The sequence below is a fragment of the Monomorium pharaonis genome, chromosome 7 (assembly GCF_013373865.1).
Source record: "Monomorium pharaonis isolate MP-MQ-018 chromosome 7, ASM1337386v2, whole genome shotgun sequence".
NCBI lineage: Eukaryota > Metazoa > Arthropoda > Insecta > Hymenoptera > Formicidae > Monomorium > Monomorium pharaonis.
In genome coordinates, this window is record NC_050473.1 from 21,461,467 (window position 1) to 21,484,933 (window position 23,467).

The following is a 23,467-nucleotide window of genomic DNA, read 5'->3' on the forward strand; positions in this document are numbered from 1 at the left end:
TTGGACACAGTGAAAAATAACTATGCCAAGGGCATCCTACCGACAGGGTGGGTGCAGGAGGGGGACTGAAAGCCCCCCTGCACCTCCCCGGGTGTGTGCGCGCGCGTGTGGGTATGTGTCCGTTTCTTTTCGTGTTCAATTGAACGGTGTGCAAGTGAGCGGTGTGTAAATAAACGGTGCCCAAAAGCACCGTGTCCAAATTAACAGTGTAAATGGACGGTGCGCAAGATATTGTGTCTAAAAATATCGTGTGCAAATGCACCGTGTCCATTTAAACCGTGTCCAAGTGAGTTCCACCCGTTGAAGCCGGGGATGTAAGACACCCTCGTGTATTTTTGCAGTTGCTACACGTAAACTATGATGTATTAGGAGTCAAAAAAATTTCTGAATATTTTTTGAACCTTTCAAAAGATAATCCAATAATTTTCAAAGAATTTTAATTTAACAGATAACGTGACAAGTTCGATTTTCATTTGATGACTTATTCAAAATTGAGTATAAGATTTCAGAAGTGTCATACGCCGCTAGCTGCATTTGAGAGTTAATTACATAAATCAATATAAATATAAACTAGAATTAAAAATCCACAATAATATGATTACCGATAATGAACCATCCCAGCATAAAACAGTTAATCAGAGTCTGTGTTGGCGATTGCCTGATTCTCTCTTCATCTCTCTCCTCTTGGCGCTGTCGTACTCTGGCTGATAAAGTTAATAATTGCTTAAATACTCCAAATCCACCGCCTACCAACAAATATACGGGAATGTATTCACCCTGTGGACAATCGTAAAGGTAGAGTCCACCGATTACCATCATACAAATTGGTACCACTATCGTCACTCCGAGTATGATGGTACACCCGACTGTAAAATGCCGATTTCACATTTTTACTAGTTTCATATTATATACAGATAATGAAATATCTTATGAAGGGGATAACAAAATAATGTAACAATTTAGGAAATACTCTACTATTTTATTAATAAGAAGTTGACATTGTTTGTTTTTAATAAAGTTTATTGTTGAGATAAAATCATGCAATGCTTGAATAGCCAGTGCAGGAATTATAAACTTCAGCAAGACGATGGTTCAATAGCCTAGTGAATTGTTTTGCTTAGTTATTCTTGTCCTTAGCTGCATTTAAAAAGGGATTTGATTAATGAACAACAGTGGGTTCAAATTCCGAATAGCCTCTCCAAATTTGATGAAACTTACAATAATTGTAAGTCTTTAAAAGACATGTTAATTATGCAAAGAATTTTTTGTAAAAATAAATAAAAGTGTAATTAGCATAAAAAAGTTCAAAATTAGATAATTATTTATAGTATAAGAAAGCTATCTCCAATTATTATTTTGATTCTGACATATGTTATCAAGATCACAATCCTAAACGATCTCCAAAAGATATTAATTGTTCATGAGAAGATCCACCCCATACCTCTCTGTGTTTATGGCCCAAAACAAGGTCGATTTACTTTTCTGTTCTACATAGTTTACAACTTTCAATTTATAAAACATTTTTTGTTAATAATTTTTTAATAAATAATAAACAGCTGATATCTTATGGATGTCACTTAGAGTCGAAATCTTGATAACATATTGTATATCAAAGTCTAGGCAATCGGAGGTGGCTTTTTTATACTATATAATTACTAATTTTGAACTTATCGCGTTAATTTCTCTACTTTTGTTTGTTTTTACAAAAAATCCTTTACACAGTAAACATGTTTCTTAATAAACTAGAATTGCTGTAAATTTCATTGAATTTGAAGGCAAGAGCTATTCATAAGTCTTACTTAACAGTGTACAACGTTATACAATCCTAGTAGTAAAATATATTTCAAGCAAGATTAGTAAAAATTCTACATTTTTCAAATAAAATCTATGTCAAGTGGTAAAATTAGTATTTTCCGAAAGAAGTTATCAAAAACTATTAATAACAAAAATAAAATATTGTTGCGCCCGAGTCGGGAGATTGTTCGGTGCATCGGGATTTCTCCGTGGAACGTGAACGTTGTCCCTTGACTACGGATGTTGACGCGTTGTCAAGGGAGAGTTGAGCTTGATATTTCGAGCCGAGCGGACGTGTACAGTTATAATGTATCTCTACGAGAGAATAAAGTTTCAAGTTTAAACGAAACAGCTGGCTATTTCTTTTGCGTAACTGCGTCGCGAGTGGAAGACAGTGCGTGAGCGCAACATTTTTTGGAGGCTCGTCCGGTCTTAACGGACTGGCGACACAAACGAGCTATGGTTACGAGGACCCCGTCTCACTCGGATTTGATTGCGGCTTTTTCCGCGGAGAAAATGCCTTTTACAAGGAAGCGAGCACGTGGAGTCAGCTGTAACCAATCCTGCTGCAGCTCAAATGGAAGTTCTTCAGGAACTGCTTATGGAAATGCGCTCTTTGCGCGAAAAGCGGCTGCGCAGAGAAGAGGAATTCTCCGCACAACAGAGACAGCGGGACGAGGAACTACAGATTCTTAGTTCTCAATTACAGCTAACAAGGGAACCTCGCAAACTCGAAAATTCAGATTTTACTGAAACTTAGCATAAATGTAGAAGGGGTAAAGACATGAATTTAGAAATTTTTAGTTGGTGTCCAAAAACAGTTTGAAGGGGTGAAACCACCCTTCAAAGTTGAGATGATTTTTGCGGTTTTTCGATATATCTCGTAAATTAAACAAAATATTAAAAAATGTTTCATACGAAAGTTTTACAGTATAAATACATTTATTTAACTATGCTATTTATTTAAAAAATAAATTTAAAAAAAAAAATTTTTTTTCGAAAAATGAATAGCGTAGTTAAATGGAGATATTTATGCTGTAAAACTTTTGTATGAAACATTTTTTCATATTTTGTTTACGAGATATATCGAAAAACGCAAAAATGTCTAACTTTGAAGGGTAGTTTTACCCCTTCAAACCGTTTTTGGGCACCACTAAAAATTTCTAAATTTATGTATTCACCCCCTCTACATTTATGCCAAGTTTCATTAAAATCAGAATTTACGGGTTCGCGAGATTTCCTTGTAAGTCTTTCCAATAATCGTGAAAGTGGTGACGCGGAGTCGGGTCATGCGAATTCGGCTCGCGTTTCCGCGGGCGAAAGAGGCGAACGCTTAGAGCCCGGTTTTAAGTTAAAGCCCGATACTTTCGATGGAACAGTTTCGCTATGGGAATTTCTCTTGCAGTTTGATTTAGTTGCTCGTGCGAATCTTTGGAATGACTCTTTTAAAACCATCGCTCTCGCTTTTTGTCTGCGGGGTAAAGCACGTTCTGTTTTGGAGTCTGTTCAGAATCTCAAAAATTTAGAATTCTCGGAATTAAAATCCAGGTTAGAATTACGCTTTGGGAAGACGCGTTCCTCTCAAAGTTGTTATACGCAGTTTGCAAACGTAAACAAAAATTCGGGGAAGATTTTGCTACTCTAGGAGCAAAATTATAGAGACTCTTTCACATTAATAACATGCATACCTATATTACAGTTCTCCGCGACAATGTTTTCAGAGAAAACCTCCCGAAATTCATTTAGGAAATTGGCAAATTCAGCTTTTTCCATCTTATTTATTTAAATGAGACGCAAATTATGAGAATTTTTCTCAACAAGTTTCTTCAAGAAAAGAGGATTCTTTTCTACAGATTCAATTATTCGAGAACAACAAAAAGAATCACTTTTATTTAAAATTTTCTCAATTCGCTTACCCTGAACGTTCTTACGCGGTGTGCGAGAAGATAGCTTGCGCACAATTTATTTCGGCCCTTTCAGATGAAAATATTTAAAAAACTTTGCAGTTGGAGGGGATTTCCTCTCTTTATGCTGCGATTGAAAGGGCAAAAACTTTGAAGATTATCCTTGGGGAGAAACGCGAAGAAGCAGGTTCTTATTTTAAAAAGCAAAATTTTAATTTTGAAAAGAAAGCTGCTTCGGAGAAAACAGAAAAGAAAAAAGAAGATAGTGGGGAAGGAAAGAAACGTTTCGGGAACAAGGTTTCTAAAGAGTGTTGGACTTGTGGGAAAATCAGACATTTCCGATCTAAATGCCCAATGAAAGGGGAAAACCGGGTTTAGTTGAACTTCCCGGAGCGAGTTCAACTTCCGCGAGAAATGCTCCGATGATTAAATGTATGGGAAATTGTTTTTTTAATTCTGTAAAAAAAAAATTTATTTATTATGGAAGATTGGAAAGAAAAACTTGTTCCTTCAAGATTGATACGGGTTCCGATGTTTCTATTGTGAATTGTAAGTTTGTAGAAAAAGAAAGTAAAAAGTTAAAAAAAAATCTTATGTTCTTAAATATCCAACGAGGGATAGTCCCTGTAAATTATAGAGTTTTTGTAAAAATTGAATTGGGGAAATTTTCTTTGAAAGTTCCAATGTTTGTTGCTAATATTAAAGATGATTGTTTGTTGGGAGCGGATTTTCTTGAAATTGTCAATTTACAGGGAATTTTCGATGCTGCTTTTAGTTCAGAAAATTTTAAATAAAAGTGATTCTTTTTGTTGTTCTCGAATAATTGAATCTGTAGAAAAGAATCCTCTTTTCTTGAAGAAACTTGTTGAGAAAAATTCTCATAATTTGCGTCTCATTTAAATAAATAAGATGGAAAAAGCTGAATTTGCCAATTTCCTAAATGAATTTCGGGAGGTTTTCTCTGAAAACATTGTCGCGGAGAACTGTAATATAGGTATGCATGTTATTAATGTGAAAGATTCTCTTCCTATTAAGCAGGTTCCTCGGCGTATTTCCATTCAAATGCGCGGAGGTTAATAAAATTATTGAGGAGATGAGAGCTCAAGGCGTAATTGAGGAGTCACAGGGCCCTTGGATGCAGTTTTAGTCCGGAAAAAAGATGGAAGTATAAGATTTTGTGTAGACTATAGAAAATTAAATGGGGTTACTGAGAAGGATTCGTATCCTCTTCCCAAGATTGATGATATACTCGATCAGCTCTCAGGTAACATCTGGTTTTCAACCTTAGATTTAAAAAGTGATTATTGGCAAATAAAAATTCGCCCTGAGGTTAGAAAAAAGACAGCTTTTTTCCATCGAAAATGGGCTTTGGCAATTTACGGTAATGCCTTTTGGCTTATGTAATGCTCCTGCGACTTTTAAGCGTGTAATATAGAAAAAATTTTTTTGAGATGCTTAAAAATTAAAAGAAGTTTTCTCGCGTTTACGAGAAGTCAATTTGAAAGTTAACCCAAAGAAATGTAATTTTCTAGAAAAAAATGTTAAATATTTAGGTCATATTGTTTCCGAACACGGTATTACTACTGATCCCAAAAAGATAACTGCTATAAGGGAATGGCCTGTTCCGCATAATAAAAAGCAATTAAGGAGCTTTTTCGGATTTTGCTCATATTACAGAAAATTTGTTAAAGGGTTTTCTACTTTGGCCAAACCCTTATATGCGCTTACGGAAAATCAAGTTCCTTTTGTCTGAGAAGAAAATTGTCTTTCTGTGTTTAAGGAATTAAAACAAGTTATCTTCTTCCTCTATACTTGCGTTTCCAAAAGAGGAAGGGGAATTTATTTTAGACACAGATGCTTCTACTCTTGGGATAGGAGCAGTTCTTTCTCAAAAACAAGAAGGAAAAGAAAGGGTTATTGCTTATTTCAGTCGAGTTCTCAGCAAAACCAAGCAAAACTATTGTGTTACACGTCGCAAATTGTTGGCAATTGTAGAATATTTAAAGTCTTTCCGACATTACCTTCTTGGGAGGAAATTTTTAATTCGGACAAACATTTTTAGTTCGGACATTATGTTTCTTTAAAGTGATTGTTATCTTTTAAAGATCTGGACAGGCAATTGGCACATTGACTGGAGAAACTTCAACAATATAACTTCGAGATTCTGCACCGAAAAGAATTAATTCATAAAAATGCCGACGGACTTTCTAGACGTCTTTGCGAATCAAACGGTTGTGGTTATTGCTCTAGGATAGAGGAAAGAAACATTAAGAGAAAAGGAATTACTGTTGCTCAAATTTCTTTTTCAGGAAGTCTTTTAGAAGAATGGCGTAAGAAGCAGAAGGAAGATACGACCATTTCTATCTTTTACCGTGCCAAGGAGGTAGGAGTGCGTCCTGCTCGGTCGGAGTTGGGTGACGGAGACATTTCGGCTCAAATTTATTGGAATTATTGAAACGCCCTAAGTTTAAAAAATGGAATTTTATATAGAAGGTGGACGGCTCCTGATCTAAAATCCAATGTTCTTTAACTTAGTCCCTCGTAAGCGAGTAACTCAAATTTTGAAGGAAGCTCATGACTCTCCAATGGGAGGACATTTTGGCGTCAATAAAACTCTAGATAGAATCCGGAAGTGATTTTTCTGGACTACTTGCAAACAAGACGTTGAGGAGTGGTGTCAAAGTCTGCATTTCCAAGAGAGGTCCTTCGGAAAAAGGGAGATCTCTCTTACAAGTTCATAATGTGGGAACTCCATTTGTTCGAGTTCAAATGGATATTTTGGGCCCTTTGCCTTCTTCTAAAGCCGGAAATAAATATTTACTCGTTATCGTCGATTGCTTCACTAAATCGGTGAAAGCCTTCCCTCTTAAGAACATTAGAGCAAAAACTGTAGCAAAAATTGTCAGTCAGGTGATTTCCAGGTATGAAGTTCCCTTAGAGATTCATACAGATCAGAGAAGAAATTTCGAGTTAAAACTTTTCTTGGAACTTGTGGTTCTTTTAGGGAGCTGGAAGACAAGAACTACCTCTCTCCATCCTCAGTCTGACAGATAAATGGAGCGTCAGCATCAAACAATTATTAATTACCTTGCAAAATTTGTTTCAGAAAATCAAAGGAATTGGGATCGTTGGATTCCCATGTTTCTTCTCGCTTATAGATCTTTAAGACATGAAACTACTGCAGTCTCTCCTGCGGAGATGTATTTGGCGCGAGATCTAAAATTGCCCTTGGATCTTTTACGAGGGAGCCCACCAAAGGATTTAATGAGGATGCACAGTGTCCGATAGGATATGTAGGAAATTTAAAACGAAAATTAAAAAAGTTACATTCTATTGTTAGGGAGCGTATAAACATCAAGTCTTCTCGCGTTAAAGCTTGGTACGATCGGAAAGCTAGACTTGTTTTCTTTCATGAGGGGCAGAAGGTTTGGTTGTTTAATCTTCAAAGAAGTAAGGGAAGATTCCCAAATTGCAAAACAATTGGGAGAGCCCTTACATTGTAATTAAGAAGCTTGGTGATGTAATTTATTGTATCCAAAAAGCTTCTAAACAAAGAAAGAAAGTAGTACATGCTGATAGACTCGCTCCTTTTTCTAAAAGATGTATTTAGGGGTTTTTAATTTTAAAAGTCGAAACCTTGTCTTAGGATTAGAACACAGTGAAGAAATTTAATTTTTCAGTTTTTTTGTGTTAAAATATTTCTTGTAGATTTCAAGAGAAAAAGAAAACTCAAGACTTGGATGAAATTTTGATGCTGATGGAGGGAACCGATGCACCGAGGGAACCGATCTTTTGGGCGGAAGCATGAACCTCTTGTTTATCTTCTTGGGCCTTTACGGGGTTGGCTGTTGAAAGTCTATATTTTTAAAAGAAGACTGCTTCGCCTACGGTTTTCTCCCCGTAGTTTTCCCTGGGACGTAGGGCAAATGGCGAAACGGGGACTAGGGGAGTCCTTCGGGACGGCAAGGCCACGGGAAGCTATTTCCGCCCTTTGTCCGAAGTTCCTCGAGTTTCAGCAGCAGCGCCCAGGACAAAAAGGAGGAAGAGGAAAGTGTCTGGGAGCAGAGGAGGAAGAATCCGGTCACAAGATAGGCGTAGAGTTTCCGGGGAAAGGACTAAAGCTCAAGAGTTCGCAGCAGCAGCTCGGGCTGAGCGGGAAGAAGGCCTCGGAGAACCTTTGAGTTTCAGCCTTTGAGAAAGAATCGGAGAAATTTTCTTATAAAGAAACCCGGACTTGCGAATTGACGGGACGTCAATCCAAAAGAGGGAGAGCAGTGTTGCGCTCGAGTCGGGAGATCGTTCGGTGCATCGGGATTTCTCCGTGGAACGTGAACGTTGTCCCTTGACTACGGATGTTGACGCGTTGTCAAGGGAGAGTTGAGTTTAAGATTTTGAGCCGAGCGGACGTGTACGGTTATAGTGTATCTCTATGAAAGAATAAAGTTTCAAGTTTAAACGAAATAGCCGGCTATTTCTTTTGCGTAACTGCGTCGCGAGTGGGAGACAGTGCGTGAGCGCAACAATATATAGAAAACAATAAAAATGTTGCCAATTAAAAGACTTTCAATTTAAGCTGTATGTATAAAATTTATAGCAGATAAAGATTGACATAACAAATAAATCAGTTTCTTATTATAAAATGTAAATAATAAATGTAAAACAATGTGTGTGTGTGTGTGTGTGTGTGTGTGTGTGTGTGTGTGTGTGTGTGTGTGTGTGTGTGTGTGTGTGTGTGTGTGTGTGTGTGTGTGTGTGTGTGTGTGTGTGTGTGTGTGTGTGTGTGTGTGTGTGTGTGTGTGTGTGTGTGTGTGTGTGTGTGTGTGTGTGTGTGTGTGTGTGTGTGTGTGTGTGTGTGTGTGTGTGTGTGTGTGTGTGTGTGTGTGTGTGTGTGTGTGTGTGTGTGTGTGTGTGTGTGTGTGTGTGTGTGTGTGTGTGTGTGTGTGTGTGTGTGTGTGTGTGTGTGTGTGTGTGTGTGTGTGTGTGTGTGTGTGTGTGTGTGTGTGTGTGTGTGTGTGTGTGTGTGTGTGTGTGTGTGTGTGTGTGTGTGTGTGTGTGTGTGTGTTGTACACGCATCGGCAGAAATAGCGTCCCCCGATGTAAAATTTGGGGATCGCGCCGATGTTGCATCCTTCACCAACGCCGCACGCTCAAGAAAAATAGAGTTATGATGAGTGAGAAGACGTAATACCGATTTGCCGGTGTCCAATATCCGTTTCACTCGCACTCAAGCGAGAGACGTCATTAGTATCGAGTGCGAGTGAAACAGATATTGGACACCGGCGAATTGATATCACATCTTCTCACTCATCGTAACTCTATCTTTCTTGAGCGTGCGGCGTTGGTGAAGAATGCAACACCAATGCAATTCCCAATTTTGTCGAACCTCCCCATCTCTACTTCACCGCGCGTCCAGTAACACATACGGCGCTTCGTATGTGTGGATGATCGTCGCGCTGAACTCCGAAGGACACCATTTCTGCCAGTGCGTGTACGCGCAGACGTGTGTATGTGTTTGCGTGTTTATAAAAAAGAAATCTTCATTTTTTAAATATTAATTATTAAAATTTAAATTTTCAATATAAAATTTAGTAATATTTATATTTTTTCATGTTTTTTAAAAATTATTTTCACAAATTATTTAGAATTAAAAAGGATTTATTATTATAAAATTTAATTATTAATTTATTACTATTAATCAGTTTTTTCTTATTTTCTTTAACCCTCTGACTGTACGCTGAGTTAGCCATATCCAGACCAATTTTCAAACGTGCGCCATTTTAGAACGAGCAATAATGGAGAAATGGAACATGGGGAGAAAAAAAGGTTAGAGGTCCCTTCCATCTTATGCGTGCTTGATCCGGTCCGTACTTGCTTAGTGCTTGCAGGAGTTGGTGAACAAAAAGTCGATTCCGGGTGCAATACACCCAGTGTGGGAAAAACGTCACAAATTTGTGCAGAGCGGAAATTAACAGTTGACAAAGATCGACGTGACAATAGACCCGAAGATTAAGATTTTCGTAATCTTCTTCTGGCCAATAATAAAACGGTAAAACAAAAAAGATACGATTTCTGCCCATCACATTTAGATAGAAAAACCAATTTCAAATGCCCAAAATGTGATAAACTGATGTAGAAAGATCACCTAGCAAAAATCTGCAGCCATTGTAACAGAATATAATTGAAGTTACATTTTAACAAAATTATAAAATATTAGAATTAAATAAATAATAATTATGAAAACAATTGTCGTTTTACTTACAAATATTTCGATGATTTCGATTTTAAGTTAATGTCGTTAGATGGAAAAATACCAAATATTCATATTAAAAAAAAAATACTTCTTGGAATTAATCAAAAAACTGATAATAAATTCTTAAAATATAACTCTTCAGTTATCATATTTTCAAGCAGTTTTTCTTTTTTTTCTACAACATGCAGCCATTTAAAAAAAAAGCAAATTTTTATGCAAAATTTCTTGATTTATTGTCAGTCTATCGAATATATTTTTTTCCACTTAATACAACTTTATACGACTTTCTAATCTGTATTATCACAATTATGAGAAATTTTCCTTTGAAATAAAAGAAAATGAATTAAAATTTGTCGATTTCTGCCCGAGATACAAACCGTCAAAGTATCCCGGGTGTCGTACATTCATGTTTGTAGTGAACGTAACTTTTTGATAGTGTGCTGTCAGACGGTTAAATTATAATAATTAGTATAATTTATTAATTAAAACAAAAATAGGCGTTTTGTATAAAGTTATATAAACATTATTTTACTTGTTACATATTTTAAGTTAGATTATCTTAACCACTTCGTCGGCATTGATTCCATATGGCGCGGAAAATATGTGTGCCCCACGGGGCATTGACGCCATATGCCGCACATCGTTTATTTTTTAATTGGCTGGATCAATTTGCACGAAAATTGATATTCAAAGATTTTTTGTGTCGCTGAATATGAATCCAAGGTCCAAACTCCAAAATTCAAAATGGTGGACCCAAAATAATCAAAATTTTCCGATTGTTATGAAAGCTGGTATCTAGAGATTTTTTGGGTCGCTGAGTACGAATCCAAAGTCAAAACTCCAAAATTCAAAATGGTGGACCCAAAATAAACCCAAATTTAGCAATTTAAAAACCTCTGTATTATAAATTTTATCCAAATAAATTAAATTAAAATATTTTCGGTCGGCCATATTAGATCCGCCATTTTGAATTTTAAAATTCTGATGTCTGATTCGTAATCAGTGACCCCGAAAGCTTTTAGATACAAAGTATCTTTGAATTGCAATTACTTTTTTTTCTTGCCCACAGGGGCATGAACAGTGAAATTTCGCCTGTCGACGAAGTGGTTAATAGTTTATTCTATTAGATAAAATCTAGAAATAAACACTAGACTTTATCATGGTTTTGTCCACCTATGAACTTTTCTAATTCTGTTATCAAGAGATATTGGAGAAGAAAGTCTTCTCATTCTATCCTTTATAACTTCGTAATGTTTTGGTGATATTTAAATTTGCACTTTCATCAATTGAAAAAAATAATGAAATTTTTAAAAGCATAGAGCAATTTTGGAAAATAAAGAAGCAAATTTTTTCCTTTACTATTACTTACGTAAACAATTAAAAATTGTTCTGATGAAAAAATAATACAACATTCCATCAATAACTACTCAAGTATTGTTATTTCAACAATAGATAGAATTTAGTAAAGACAAAAGGTAGACTAATGACTTATTAATAAAACAAGTAGTGTATTTCCTAGGTGTTCACATTTATTTTGTTCATTACCTATATTTTCATCTATCATCGTCTACCGATGCTTAACAAGTATGTCAACTTACTTGTACCTAAGAGCAGGACGACGATATTCTTTAAAAAGTCGAATATGCCTTTGGATATTTTACGGGCCTCTCTCATACGACCAAACAGGGAATCGTAGGACGGCGGTGGTGCTGCAAATAATAGAGATAAAAACATATTTAAGTATTTGTACAATAATGTAAACATAGTTGTACATAATTGTAAAGCGCAGTTATATGCATTTCTATCAATGCAGATTAACTTTAATCTCGATTTACAGTATTCTAATTTGAACAATAAAAAACCAAGATTAAAGTTAATTAAATCATTCAGTTTAGATGATATAATCACAGATGTAAAAATACACCATCATGTTTTTGTACAAAATAAAAGAATCTGACAGAAAGAAATGTCATCAAATTAAATCCATATTTTCTATATATATGTATATATATATATATATATATATATATATATATATAACGTTAATTTATGTTGATAAAAGTAGACATACAACTGTGCCTTATATTTTACGCATAGGTGCTGTATGAACAAACTGCTACATAACATTTGGACATTATAAAAAAATCAACAATTGTCCTTTTACAGGATTCATTCAAATGTTGTAAGCAAAGGTAAGTTCGCTACAAAAAATGGCTAAAAATTTGAATTTTTTAATCAAGAGGGGGATTTTTATTTAATACGTTCGGTATTATAGATCTACTGGATGTTTCTAATCATTTAGTAATGTAAGATATTTGGAGTCTGGAGACTCTTTTCAGTTATTATTCAGATTCGCAAGAATTCATATCAGTAAGACAAAGCTATAAGGTTTTAATCAGTAAGGGACTTATAAACGGACAGAATAGAAATAAGATCAGTTAGAATAGCGTAGTATAGCAGTAAGTTGGACTGTAGATAAAAATTTCAAGTTTAAATCTATCTAATACTCCTCTAATTTTTTCCATCGCTTACAGTAAGAAGTCTAGTTATTTATTTACAATGTTTCATTTTAATTTTATTGATAGCGAATGTATTAATAAAAAAGGTGGAATATTTTGTTAAATAATTAAATATAATAATCAATAACAAGTTGTAGCTGTAAACGTCTATTTTTAAATGCCGTCTAGCATCTTTTTTTTAATTTAACGTGGCGGTACCAATATAGAGCCAAATTGGGACTATATTCTCTCATTTATAAACAGAATATTTGATTAAAATGTTAGAACACGATTTACAAGCTTCAAAATAAGTGTTTAGGGGTTTTCAACCACTGAAAACGTGGTCCTGAAAACTTCTAGATGCCCATTATTAATCAGAATATTTTCTGATATCTCAATCAAATATTCTGTGGATAAATCAATGATTTCAGTCCCAATATTGTGCCATATTAGTATTCCCATGTTAAATTTTTTAACTTGATTGGGGTCAATAACGTAGTCATGGATATCATTAATAAGATCTTATACCGAGAATAAACGAAGTTTATCAGACTGCTCTTTTTCCACCCTATATCTGAATTTGCAGTAATAAAAATTTCATAAAAATATTCTTTTTTTTTTAACTTTTAATCTTAGTTTGAATTGCCTGATATTGTTCATATACGTTATCTCTAGAGGAATACGGTTTCATTTTGTACATATATATCGTAGATTTTGTATACTAAGCAAATATTGTCATCAAATGACAGCTTTACGTACAAAAAAATAAAATATTTTTTTATTTTTTATATTAACCATATTCCTCTAGATTTTCATGCATACTTTGTTTCTGTAAGAGTTTTGCAATTCTATAAAAGCAATTAAAAAATTACTTTATTTAAAGAATGTCGGTAAAACAGAGGACTTTAGATTCTTTAACATCTCCTTAACTTTCTCAGGAATGGTGAGGAGAAGTACACTTTCCACCTCATTTTCTTTGGTTTTTTCGATATAACTGAGGTCTGTTACATCGTATAATCGTGAGATAAACTGTTCTATACTTGTTAATAATAGAATTATGCACTACTATACGAGTTTTGCATCAATCATACATTTTGCAATTGTTATCAAACAAACAATGATAAAAAATGCTCTTTTTTCACGATAAATTCGTTCTAGAAGTCTCTTAAATGTAAATAGACTTACAGACCATAATTTTATTAAATTCTAGAGATAATAAACTAAATCATATTAAGGGGTTAGAGGCAGTCAATAACTTTGAAAAAATCGATTTTTCAATTTTACTATTTCCTAATAGTAGAACATTTCAAGAATATTCCCTGAAAGTTTCAAGCTAATCTAATTAAAAGGGACGGAGTTATAGAACTGTAACGATTGCTCTGTTCGGAGCAGGTAGCCTGGTGCATCGGCAGCAGCTGCTCTCTGCTTTTGTTAGGAATACTGGTATATGTATATATCTGCATTGATATTTTATAAGCGATTCTGTCAGAAGGAACTCCGTACGGCCCTGAAATAAACGACTCAGTGTAAGTCAAGAAAAAAAAATTTTTAACATAATCAAATTAGAACTTAAAACTTCAAATGTGTTTTTCTCAAAACAGCATCTTTCAAATCGATGAGCAAGATTGCTGAAAAAGGGTTCAAAATATAGCTCTGAAATTTTAAAGGCTTCTTTTTTACGTAATTAGGGGGTCCCTGATCGAAGGGTTTTTTATTTTCTTATATACTTTTTTAATTGTCAAAATAAACGCTTTTTGGGGTAAAAATTTTTTACTTTCAATGTCAATCATTTTGTTTCCAATTAATTTTTTCCAAAATTCTTCGATCAGGAACCCGCCAAATTAATATATTTTCTAAATGCATCCGTATTTTTGTTTACAGATAATCCAGTCCCGAGAAATCTTGCTCACCGCAAGCCATCTTTTTTAAAAGGCCGTCCACGCCATGGGCTGTTATGCCCAAACGAATGAATATTTTTGCATGAAAATTTTTGTAGACATTCCTTAAAACTTACTTTATAATACATTAAAATTGTTTTAATTAAAAATATAAATAAGTCTTCAAAAAAATCGCAAAAGTGCGTTTTTTTACCTGCTGACTGCCACTAACCCCTTAAGTTTAAGTTGCAGAAAGTAGATTGTTACTATTTTGTATTCAACAAAATATATTTCAAAAATGCTATTTTCAGCATATAAAATTGATTCATTCATTCATTTCATTTCATTCACTTCATTTATAAGTCAGTTGTATAGAATTTCGTACTTAATGGTTATTTAGGTTGCTGATTATGAAAATGACCTGAAAAATGTAAAATTTAAAATGGCGGCTACAAAATATCAAATAAAATGATTTCAAGAATATAATTCTAGGAATTTTCTAAATCAAAAACTATGCATTTTAGTGAAAAAACCAAAAAAGACCTTTTTTATTACGAATTTGTGAAGAAATGGCTATATTTTTATCTTTGAATTTTAAATTTTTATATTCGTCTGCCATATTGGATCCACCATTTTAAATTTTTAAAATTTGCATCTAAAACATACAAATGCGACAGGATCTATCTGACATAATTACTAGAAAAAATGTGCCCCTTAAAGAGTTAATAGGATATTTTGTCATTTGAACGCTGAATTTGATCATCAAAATAGATCAAAGTTAACGCTGAATAGTAATATTTGCTTAAAATAAGTGTAGTGTCAAACTTCAAGCATTAAATAACTGTTCCAGTCTATACAAATAAAAAAGTAAAAATCAGCGCGCGTGTGTGCGTGTGTGTGTACACTTTTCAGAAATTACAACAAATTTTGACAATTATTTATTCAACAGATATTTTATATATTTTAATTTTCAAAGAATTTCTATAATTAAATTTTCCTGCTTAAGACTCACATTAAGAAAACAAAATTACTTTATGTATATAAACAGTATTTAGTATCAAAAGAATTTAAACATAAGCAAAGAAAAAAAACTTTGGAACTTAATTATTTTATTAACACAAGATAAAAAAATATCAGCAAAAATATTTAAAAAAACTGAATAAACTTTTGAATTAATCCATTACCTCAAGAATGTAAATACTCTAGTTTTTACTATTCTCTTTTTTCTCTATTCTACAATTAAATTTCTCAAATAATATATAATTGAATAATAAACGTAATAACCATATTAAATGTATTAGGATGCATTTTTACGTTAATACTATATTTCTAGCAATCATACGACTACATTTCAACACTAGCGATAACAAAAAGAAGTTTAATTTTTCCAATTTCCATTGTCATAGGTAATAAAAGTGATTATCAATGTGGAACAAAGTAAAAGTGAATTTCTAAAAACAAAACTCTTTTTAAAAAAAGAGTAGTAAAATCTTGTATTAATCTTGTATTAATAAAATAATTAAAAGTATCAATGTTTTATTGAAATAATTAAAAGTATTAAGCTTGTATACTCTTGTTTCTTATTAATTACATTAAAGCATTTGCCAAAAATAATTTTTATAGACATAAAATATTTTATACTTCTTCCAATGCAAGTTTTTTCTCAGACAGGCAAAATTTTAAGACCACTCTTTGATATTGAAACTTGCAATAATCATAAAATATCACTTCATCTTATGTGGAATAATTGCTGAGATTTGGAGTGATTTCTGGAAAGTAAAAAACTGTAAGACGTTACTTAATTACAGGCAACAATTAAAATATTATTCTCTATATGTGTATATATATATATAACAAAAAAAATATAAAACTTTGATACACTTTACTTAATCTAATTAAAATTATTTAGCACTTGAAATTCAATGCTGTACCTTTCTCACACTTTTTGGTATCCAGCATCTTTAATCGTGTAATCTATTTTGACTTCAAATCTAGCATTAAAACATTAAATAAAAAGACTATCTTTAGAGTCATAGAGATTAAAATTGAGTAATGCTTGCAAAGAAACTGTTGAAAATTTAAGACGTGCCCAAGATAAGAATGCATCATTATAGCATACATGTGTAGCACGTGATAGCATACGCATACCGAAGATCCAAGACATAACATTCATACCGTTGGGATCTATCGCCTCCTCGTACGAGGGTGGCGCACCACGTTCGTTGGTCAACGTAGAGGGATGACCGAAGGGTAGATTGATGTTATGATAGGATGGCGGTGGGGTGCAGCAGGTCGTCGTGATCTGCGTGCTCGTGCCGGGGTTCACGCTTTCTGTCGCAACGGCACCGCCGGGTACACCCGCGGTATGACTTATCGAGCTCAGAGGCATCTCCTCCCGTACGGCGTTGCCTACTGTTCTGTTCCAGTACATAAGGCCCGCGTGTCTCTAAAGTAATTTCAAATCCGAGAGGAGAATTAGCAACGACAACAGCAAATTCGTTCAAAGTTGCTGTTTACATTGGCGACCACTGGTTTCTATAACCTAAAAAACACAGTCGGATTGCTCGCCTCCCCCCTCGCCCCGGAGAGGGGAAGCTCGATATGCGCGACACTTTTGTTTTCTCTCTCGTGTCCAAGGGCTCGTGTCAAAGGGCTCAACATTAACGAGTCGTGCGGGAAAGACGACGAAATCCCGCGACCGTCCAGGGGCTCGATTCTTGAATTCATTCGCAAGAAAACGTATGCGCAAATACCCGCTCTAACAGAAAAATTGCAAGTTTATTGGTTAAAAATCATACGATAACCAATAAATTTTTAACTTTTCTGTAAGAACAGAATTTGCGAATACGTTTCTCTTGCAAATAAATTCAAGAATCGAGCCCCAGAACAGAAACTTCAAGGCAGATGAAGACAGCGACGGCAGCATGTAAGCCCAAATCTACAATAGGTGTAGTAAGCCTTATGCCATAAGAAACTGACCAATTATAATTGAATGTGAGAAGAATAAACGAATATAATTGGTTAATTCCTTACGGCTTAAGGCTTACTACAATTGTAGATCTGGCCTAAGGCCGGATCTACAATAGGTGTAGTAAACTTTAAGCCATAAGGAAACCAATTATATTCGATTATTCTTCTCACATTCAATTATAATTGGTCAATTTCTTATGGCATAAAGCTTAGAGCCATCACACACAAAATGGCATAACTTGCATATGCATAGCATAGGGCCACCGCACAAACTCTTCCATAACGCGTTACGTTACGTTAAGTACTCTATACGAACCTAAGTTGTACTTAAAATTTAACTTAAATCAACGCACAAAGAAATCCTTAACGTAAGTTCTTACGTTAAGGATTTCTTTGTGCGTTGATTTAAGTTAAATTTTAAGTACAACTTAGGTTCGTATAGAGTACTTAACGTAACGTAACGCGTTAGAGCCACCGCACAAGCTTTTTCGTAACACGTTACGTTACGTTAAGTGCTCCATAAATCTAAGTTCGTACTTAAAATTAAACTTACATCAACGCACAAAGAAACTTTTAACGTAAGTTCTTAAGTTCTTACGTTAAGGATTTCTTTGTGCGTTGATTTAAGTTAAATTTTAAGTACAACTTAAGTTCGTATGGAGTACTTAACGTAACGTAACGCGTTATGGAAGAGTTTGTGCGGTGGCCCTTATGGAAGAGTTTGTGCGGTGGTCCATAAGGATGCGGTCCCATGGACTGATATTTTCCGCGTAACGCGTATCGTGTAACCAATGAATTTACACAATTGACATTTCTGTTGGAACATTCTAAAAGAATGAACGATATGATTCGTTACGCAATACGCGTTACGCGGAAAATACATGCCATGGGAATCCAGCCTAAGAGCTCTAGGCCAATAAGGTCCCCTGGCGCGTATTGCGATATGGCGCGTATCGGGCGTATCGAACTCTGCAATCAATCATAGACAGGGATAGGTAATCGCATGTAGAAAAAGTTTCCTACATTATACGTAAAATACGTATGTAATTTACGTTCAAAATGTATAAAATGTAAATTACATACTATTATTCCACTAGTGCACGGAGCGAAAGCGACAGCACATATCCACACTTACATCCATCAGGGCCTAGAATTTTTCTGCCTGCATGCAATTCATTGCCAATTGCCAGATTGGCCTAATAAAAATGTAAATAAAAAATAATGATATAAATCTAAACTTTTTATACAAATACTTTTAATATTCAAGATGATTTATGTAAAGTTTCATTCCCATACAGCACCGAAAGGTTCCAAATACATTGCAGAAAAATTTCATTGAAACATTATTGCAATCTTGCAATTTGGTTGCAAAATTTTATTGCAACATTGCTAGAAGATTTCGGTAACATTAAGATGTCCGCTTTTTGTAATTATTGCAACAAAACATTGTGACAATATTGCAATGTAATGTATTTGAAAAAAATCTTTTTTATTAAAAGAAAAGGTAATTAAAATTATTTCAACATTTAAAATGTAATTAAAACTTTTTTATCAAATAAAGATCTGAAAATTTATATTACATTTAAAAATAACATATTATTCCCAGTGAACACATTTTATAGCGGCAATATAACATGGAAGTTACAAGTAATTTAACATTGTTATTCTTGTGATATGTAGGTGCTATATGACATGGAAATAACCTGTTACGTAATATTTGTTATACGCAAGTGATATAGCTGTTATACATCGTTTTAGCATTACAGTTATTCAACAAAAATTGTATAATCGTAACACGTTCGTATCAATGTTATTACGGAACGATGCGTCGTAGTTGACTCAGAAATCAGACAACATTATAACATCCTGAATGATAGATCTATTTGATAATAAAAAAAATTATTATAAAGATAATGTTTTCAAAAATAACGGTTTGTCTACAATTACTGCAAACAAAAAATGCACAAAATCTAAATTCATCATGTGCTGAACAAAAACAGAATAATAAATGTATACTATTCAATTTTTCTTAGAATTATGATCTATATAGTTAACCATCTAATTAATCATTTGAACGCTTCAAAGATTAATGCTAAATAGATCGCAATTTCCATCAAATTATTAAGGTTATGGAAAAAGATAAATTTAACAATGAAATTAATAAGTAAATAAATTAATGCTATTTATTTTTAATATGTTTTGCAAAATTTAATTGCTTTTATAAAAAATAATATAGTTGCGTCAGTTTATAACATATAAATGTAGACAATAACAAGTACCCATATCAATGAGTCAAATTGGCGTAGCAGGTAGAGTACAAGGTTCATCATCCTAAGGTCCCGGGTTCAAACCCAGCAGCGGCAAGTAAGAATAAAATAAAAAATTACATAATTTAAATTTAATTAATTAATAAAAATTTATTCTAAATGTAGTATGTGCTGTTGATAAAAATATAATTTCAAAAAAATGAAATTTTTATTTTATTTTATTTTTCTTTGTAACTGTTGTGTAACGGTTAGATAACATGTAATTATAACATGTTATATTGCTGAGTCGGAAATTGTAACTTACATGTAAGTTACGTGTAATTTCAGAGTAACGTAACCTGTTATATTCGGTTACATTGCTGTTACACTGCTGCTATATTACTATGTTCACTGGGATTATTATTTATATGTGTTACAATATCAAAAAATATTATTTTATAGTAACTTGTAGTAACTTATAATACTTATGAAATGTTTTTTATAAATAAAATATGTAACTTATAAAATTCGTTTTTAACGAAACAAAAATATAATTTCTTATCTTCTGGTACATAATCTGATAGCACAATATCAAAAAATATTTTATGTTAAAATATATAATTTATAAAATATCTTCAGTATCATAAACACAAACAAAGTCTTGATTTCTCTCTTCTTTGGCAGGTTTTTTTTTACATACTGAGATTACCACGTACACGTGGTAAGAGAATAAAATTATGATAAAATCTCTCTTTCCACTGCAACTTGTCCACTCTAACTTGTAAACAGACTTGAAATACTTCACTTTTATTATCAGAAATATCAGAAAAAGTTATATAATACGACAATTCAGAAATAGAATGAATAGAAAAGGCACAGGCACGTCAGGAACAATCACGGAATGTATGAAAGTGTTGTACCCTTCGGTGCAACAAGGATATTTTCGGGATCGTGTCTGCCCAAGGAGTTGGAACTCGCGGAGGAAGTACTGCGAGGGCCAGGTCCACCAGTAACGAGACTCTCGTCTTTATATAAAAAGCGTCGTTTATTCTGTATTGTACAGATTAGCTCTCAATACGTGCGGTCGTCGGTAATGTCGCACCGTGTTGAATTACATGTGGTGATAAGACTCGGCGAGAGCTTGATAGCTCGTTTGACGCTTCGTTGCTATGTAGTATTAAGTTTTTACGTACTGAAGTCTATATGGCCCGAAGTAGTAAGCACACACGTGACACGCGTATTAGCGTGAATGATTGATAACTGGTCCCCCTGCCTATCAATCGGCAGTCGTTTATATAGTTCGCGGAAAGTGTCGGTTGGAGGGGCAATAGGCCCTCGATACTATTATGGCCGCGCGCATCCAGCGCGCGGGAAATATTCGCGGGCTTAGCAACAGATCGCCAAATTGCAATTTTAGCATTTCCACCGGAAATGTGGTCGTTGCTAAGCTGAGATCGGTGAAATTCCGAGTCTTGACCGGTGCGTTGACCGGTGCGATGGCCGGTCAGCCTTGTGCGAGGTGTCACTTGATACCTCGCGCGATAAGATGACACTTCCTCTGAGAGTGGATTCTTTATTAATATAATTATTTTAATATTTTAATATAATAGTATATGGTTGGAGTGATTCTGTCTCACTCACAACAAAAGCATGAAAGTACAAGTCTCCCAGAGGAAACATGAACTTTCCATGCGCATGCGGTAAATGTTGTACTTCACCAATCACTTAACTGATATCCGTATATCATTCAATATGACAGCAATTTTCTTGTCACATATATAAACTAAAACCGCATATAGAACAATTAATTACTGTTTTATCCAAATTTATCGGATTTTAGAACAGGTCTAAAATATAATGAATATTCTACTACACAAATATAATAGAAAATTATCATCCCAGCAAACACAAAGTTACATGTAACGTGCCTGTTAGTTATAATTTCCCACTCAACAATGTAATTGTAATATAACACGTGTGTTGCCACCGCTCGCCAAGCCGCGCTCCTGGCCACGTTCGGATCAACGCTGTCCGACCTCGACGATGACGACGACCACAACGGCAAGGCGACCACCGCGCGAGGGGCCTATAACGTCCGCACAGACCCCTATGCCGGACATTGCGTCGTTAACGATCGCGGGGCCCAGCTCGTCTCCACCGGGAACAACAGCACCAGCACCGCCGCCGCTCACGATATTACCGACGCCGCCGCCAACACCGCTGCCGACACCGCCAGCTCCGCTGCCGACACTGCCAGCTCCGCTGCCAGCACCGGGGTATTTCACCGGGCCCCCACCACCAGCAACCGCCCCGACGACATCGCCGCCACCCGGACCGCTGATCCCGCTGGCCGCCATCATCCCGGAGGGACCCTTCCCAGAGGACGCCCTCCGAACGGTTCCATGGGACCGCATCCGCCCGGGACAACGGTACCGTCATCACGTGCACGGGCACAAAATTGTCGTCCGACGCCGCCGTGACGGCTCGTGGGTGCTTAAATAAAATAAAGTTTTTTCTGTACATAAGGACAGGGTCTGCCGAGGGGGAGGTGTAACGAGTCGTTCCTCCGCTGCCGCTAGAGCGGAGGTAAGGCCGTTACCCCCACCTCGCGCAGGCTCACTCCGCTCTTCTCGTCTTCCCTCACCACCGAGTGGAGGGTATATAAGCCCTCCACCCGAGACCGGAGTCAGAGCTTCCCCGGCCTGCGAATTGAGCAGACCGTCCCTCCTGGTGAACTGAACCAGGCATCCTCGAGCGCATATTGAGCGCCGTCACCTAACCTAGCGATCCTAACCGGGCACGCAGTGAGTGCCTTCCCGGCCGCGTATTGAGGGGCCGCACACCGCCACGTTCCGCACCCGAGCTCTCGGCCGCGCACTGAGCGGTCGCGCGTCGTTCCGTCCTGGGGACTCCGCACTGAGGAGAAACCGGTGCCGCGACTGTCACCACGCGTGGTGACAACAACGCCGACGACCAAACAGCTGATGCGCCGATCAGCTGAGACCGGGTAGCGAACCGCGCCGCCAACCGCACCGCCTTACACGCCGCTGCGCCGCCAGCCAGGCTGGCCACCGTACACCGCCGCGCCGCTAGCGCCGGGCCTTAAGGCCATATCGCCGCGCCGCACGTCGCACCGCCGCGACCAATCGTAGCGCCGCGATCCGCCGCCATCACCGACTACACGCCGACCGATCGGCACGCACACCGCACAGCCAATCAGGGCATCCCGCCGCACGCAGATACACCGGCATCCGCCGCGACACTGTCGCCAGCACCACACACACGAATACCTCGCACGACGAGAACACACCCGTGTAAATAGTAGCATAAGACATTGTACATAGTAGCATAAGGAATAAACATATTATTATACCGAACACGCCGTCTTCTCACTTATTCGAGCCCGCCGCCCGGACCCTGAATCCCGCGGCTATCCGTAGCCAATAAGCACACAGGATTCAACGGTTACAAGGTCATTGTCCTGAGTCAACAACAAATTTCAGCCGTCGGTCGTTATTTATTAAAAAGTTATTGACAAAAAAAATTTGTAAGAATTAAAATTTGTACGTAGTGTAACAGTGCAAAACTTGATAATAAAACTTTTATGAATCGAAGAAGATTGTCTCAAAATGAAAATTCACAAATACAGAACGTAAGAAATAAAAACGAGAAAAATGGTAAATATTGCAGAAAGGCAAATATAAATACACACACACACACACACACACACACGCGCGCGCGCGCGCACGCGCACATGGGGAGAGGGTACAATGAGCGCCTTCGGCCCGCCCTCCCGCACCTACCCCGTCCAAGTTGTTAACCTATTGTACATTGTGTGTGTGCGTGCGTGCGTGCTTGCATGTGTGTGTGTGTGTGCACAAAGCATTTTCTGCACCACATGGGTTTGCGACTATAAAATATGTATAAG

General features: G+C 36.1%; 2 protein-coding genes and 1 long non-coding RNA gene across 5 annotated transcripts in view; 2 read left to right on the forward strand and 1 right to left on the reverse strand.

The window, feature by feature from the left end:
• Nucleotides 1-17,093, reverse strand: part of LOC105830874 — a 30,337-nt gene extending 13,244 nt beyond the window's left edge. The window contains exons 1-4 of one of the 3 annotated variants that reach the window (XM_012670534.3): nt 16,866-17,093; nt 16,499-16,769; nt 11,547-11,657; nt 603-866 (exon numbers count right to left, since the gene is read on the reverse strand). In XM_012670534.3, the coding sequence (XP_012525988.1) occupies nt 603-866; nt 11,547-11,657; nt 16,499-16,754 (631 nt within the window). In that variant the 5' untranslated portion in view covers nt 16,755-16,769; nt 16,866-17,093. Of the gene's footprint in view, nt 1-602; nt 867-11,546; nt 11,658-16,498 lie in introns of all 3 variants that reach the window. The other 2 variants (XM_012670533.3, XM_012670535.3) reach the window with 2 other exon arrangements.
• LOC118646449 lies at nt 11,992-15,456 on the forward strand. Its single transcript, XR_004964026.1, has 2 exons — nt 11,992-13,972; nt 14,328-15,456. It is a non-coding gene; the product is annotated as an uncharacterized LOC118646449 (long non-coding RNA).
• Nucleotides 17,094-17,127: 34 nt separating the features above from the next.
• Nucleotides 17,128-22,916, forward strand: LOC118646448 (extensin-like). The gene is made up of 2 exons (XM_036289374.1): nt 17,128-17,249; nt 21,538-22,916. Exon 2 carries the CDS (start codon nt 21,583-21,585, stop codon nt 22,039-22,041), a length of 459 nt encoding a protein of 152 aa, XP_036145267.1. The 5' UTR covers nt 17,128-17,249; nt 21,538-21,582; the 3' UTR covers nt 22,042-22,916.
• Nucleotides 22,917-23,467: the final 551 nt, after the last annotated feature.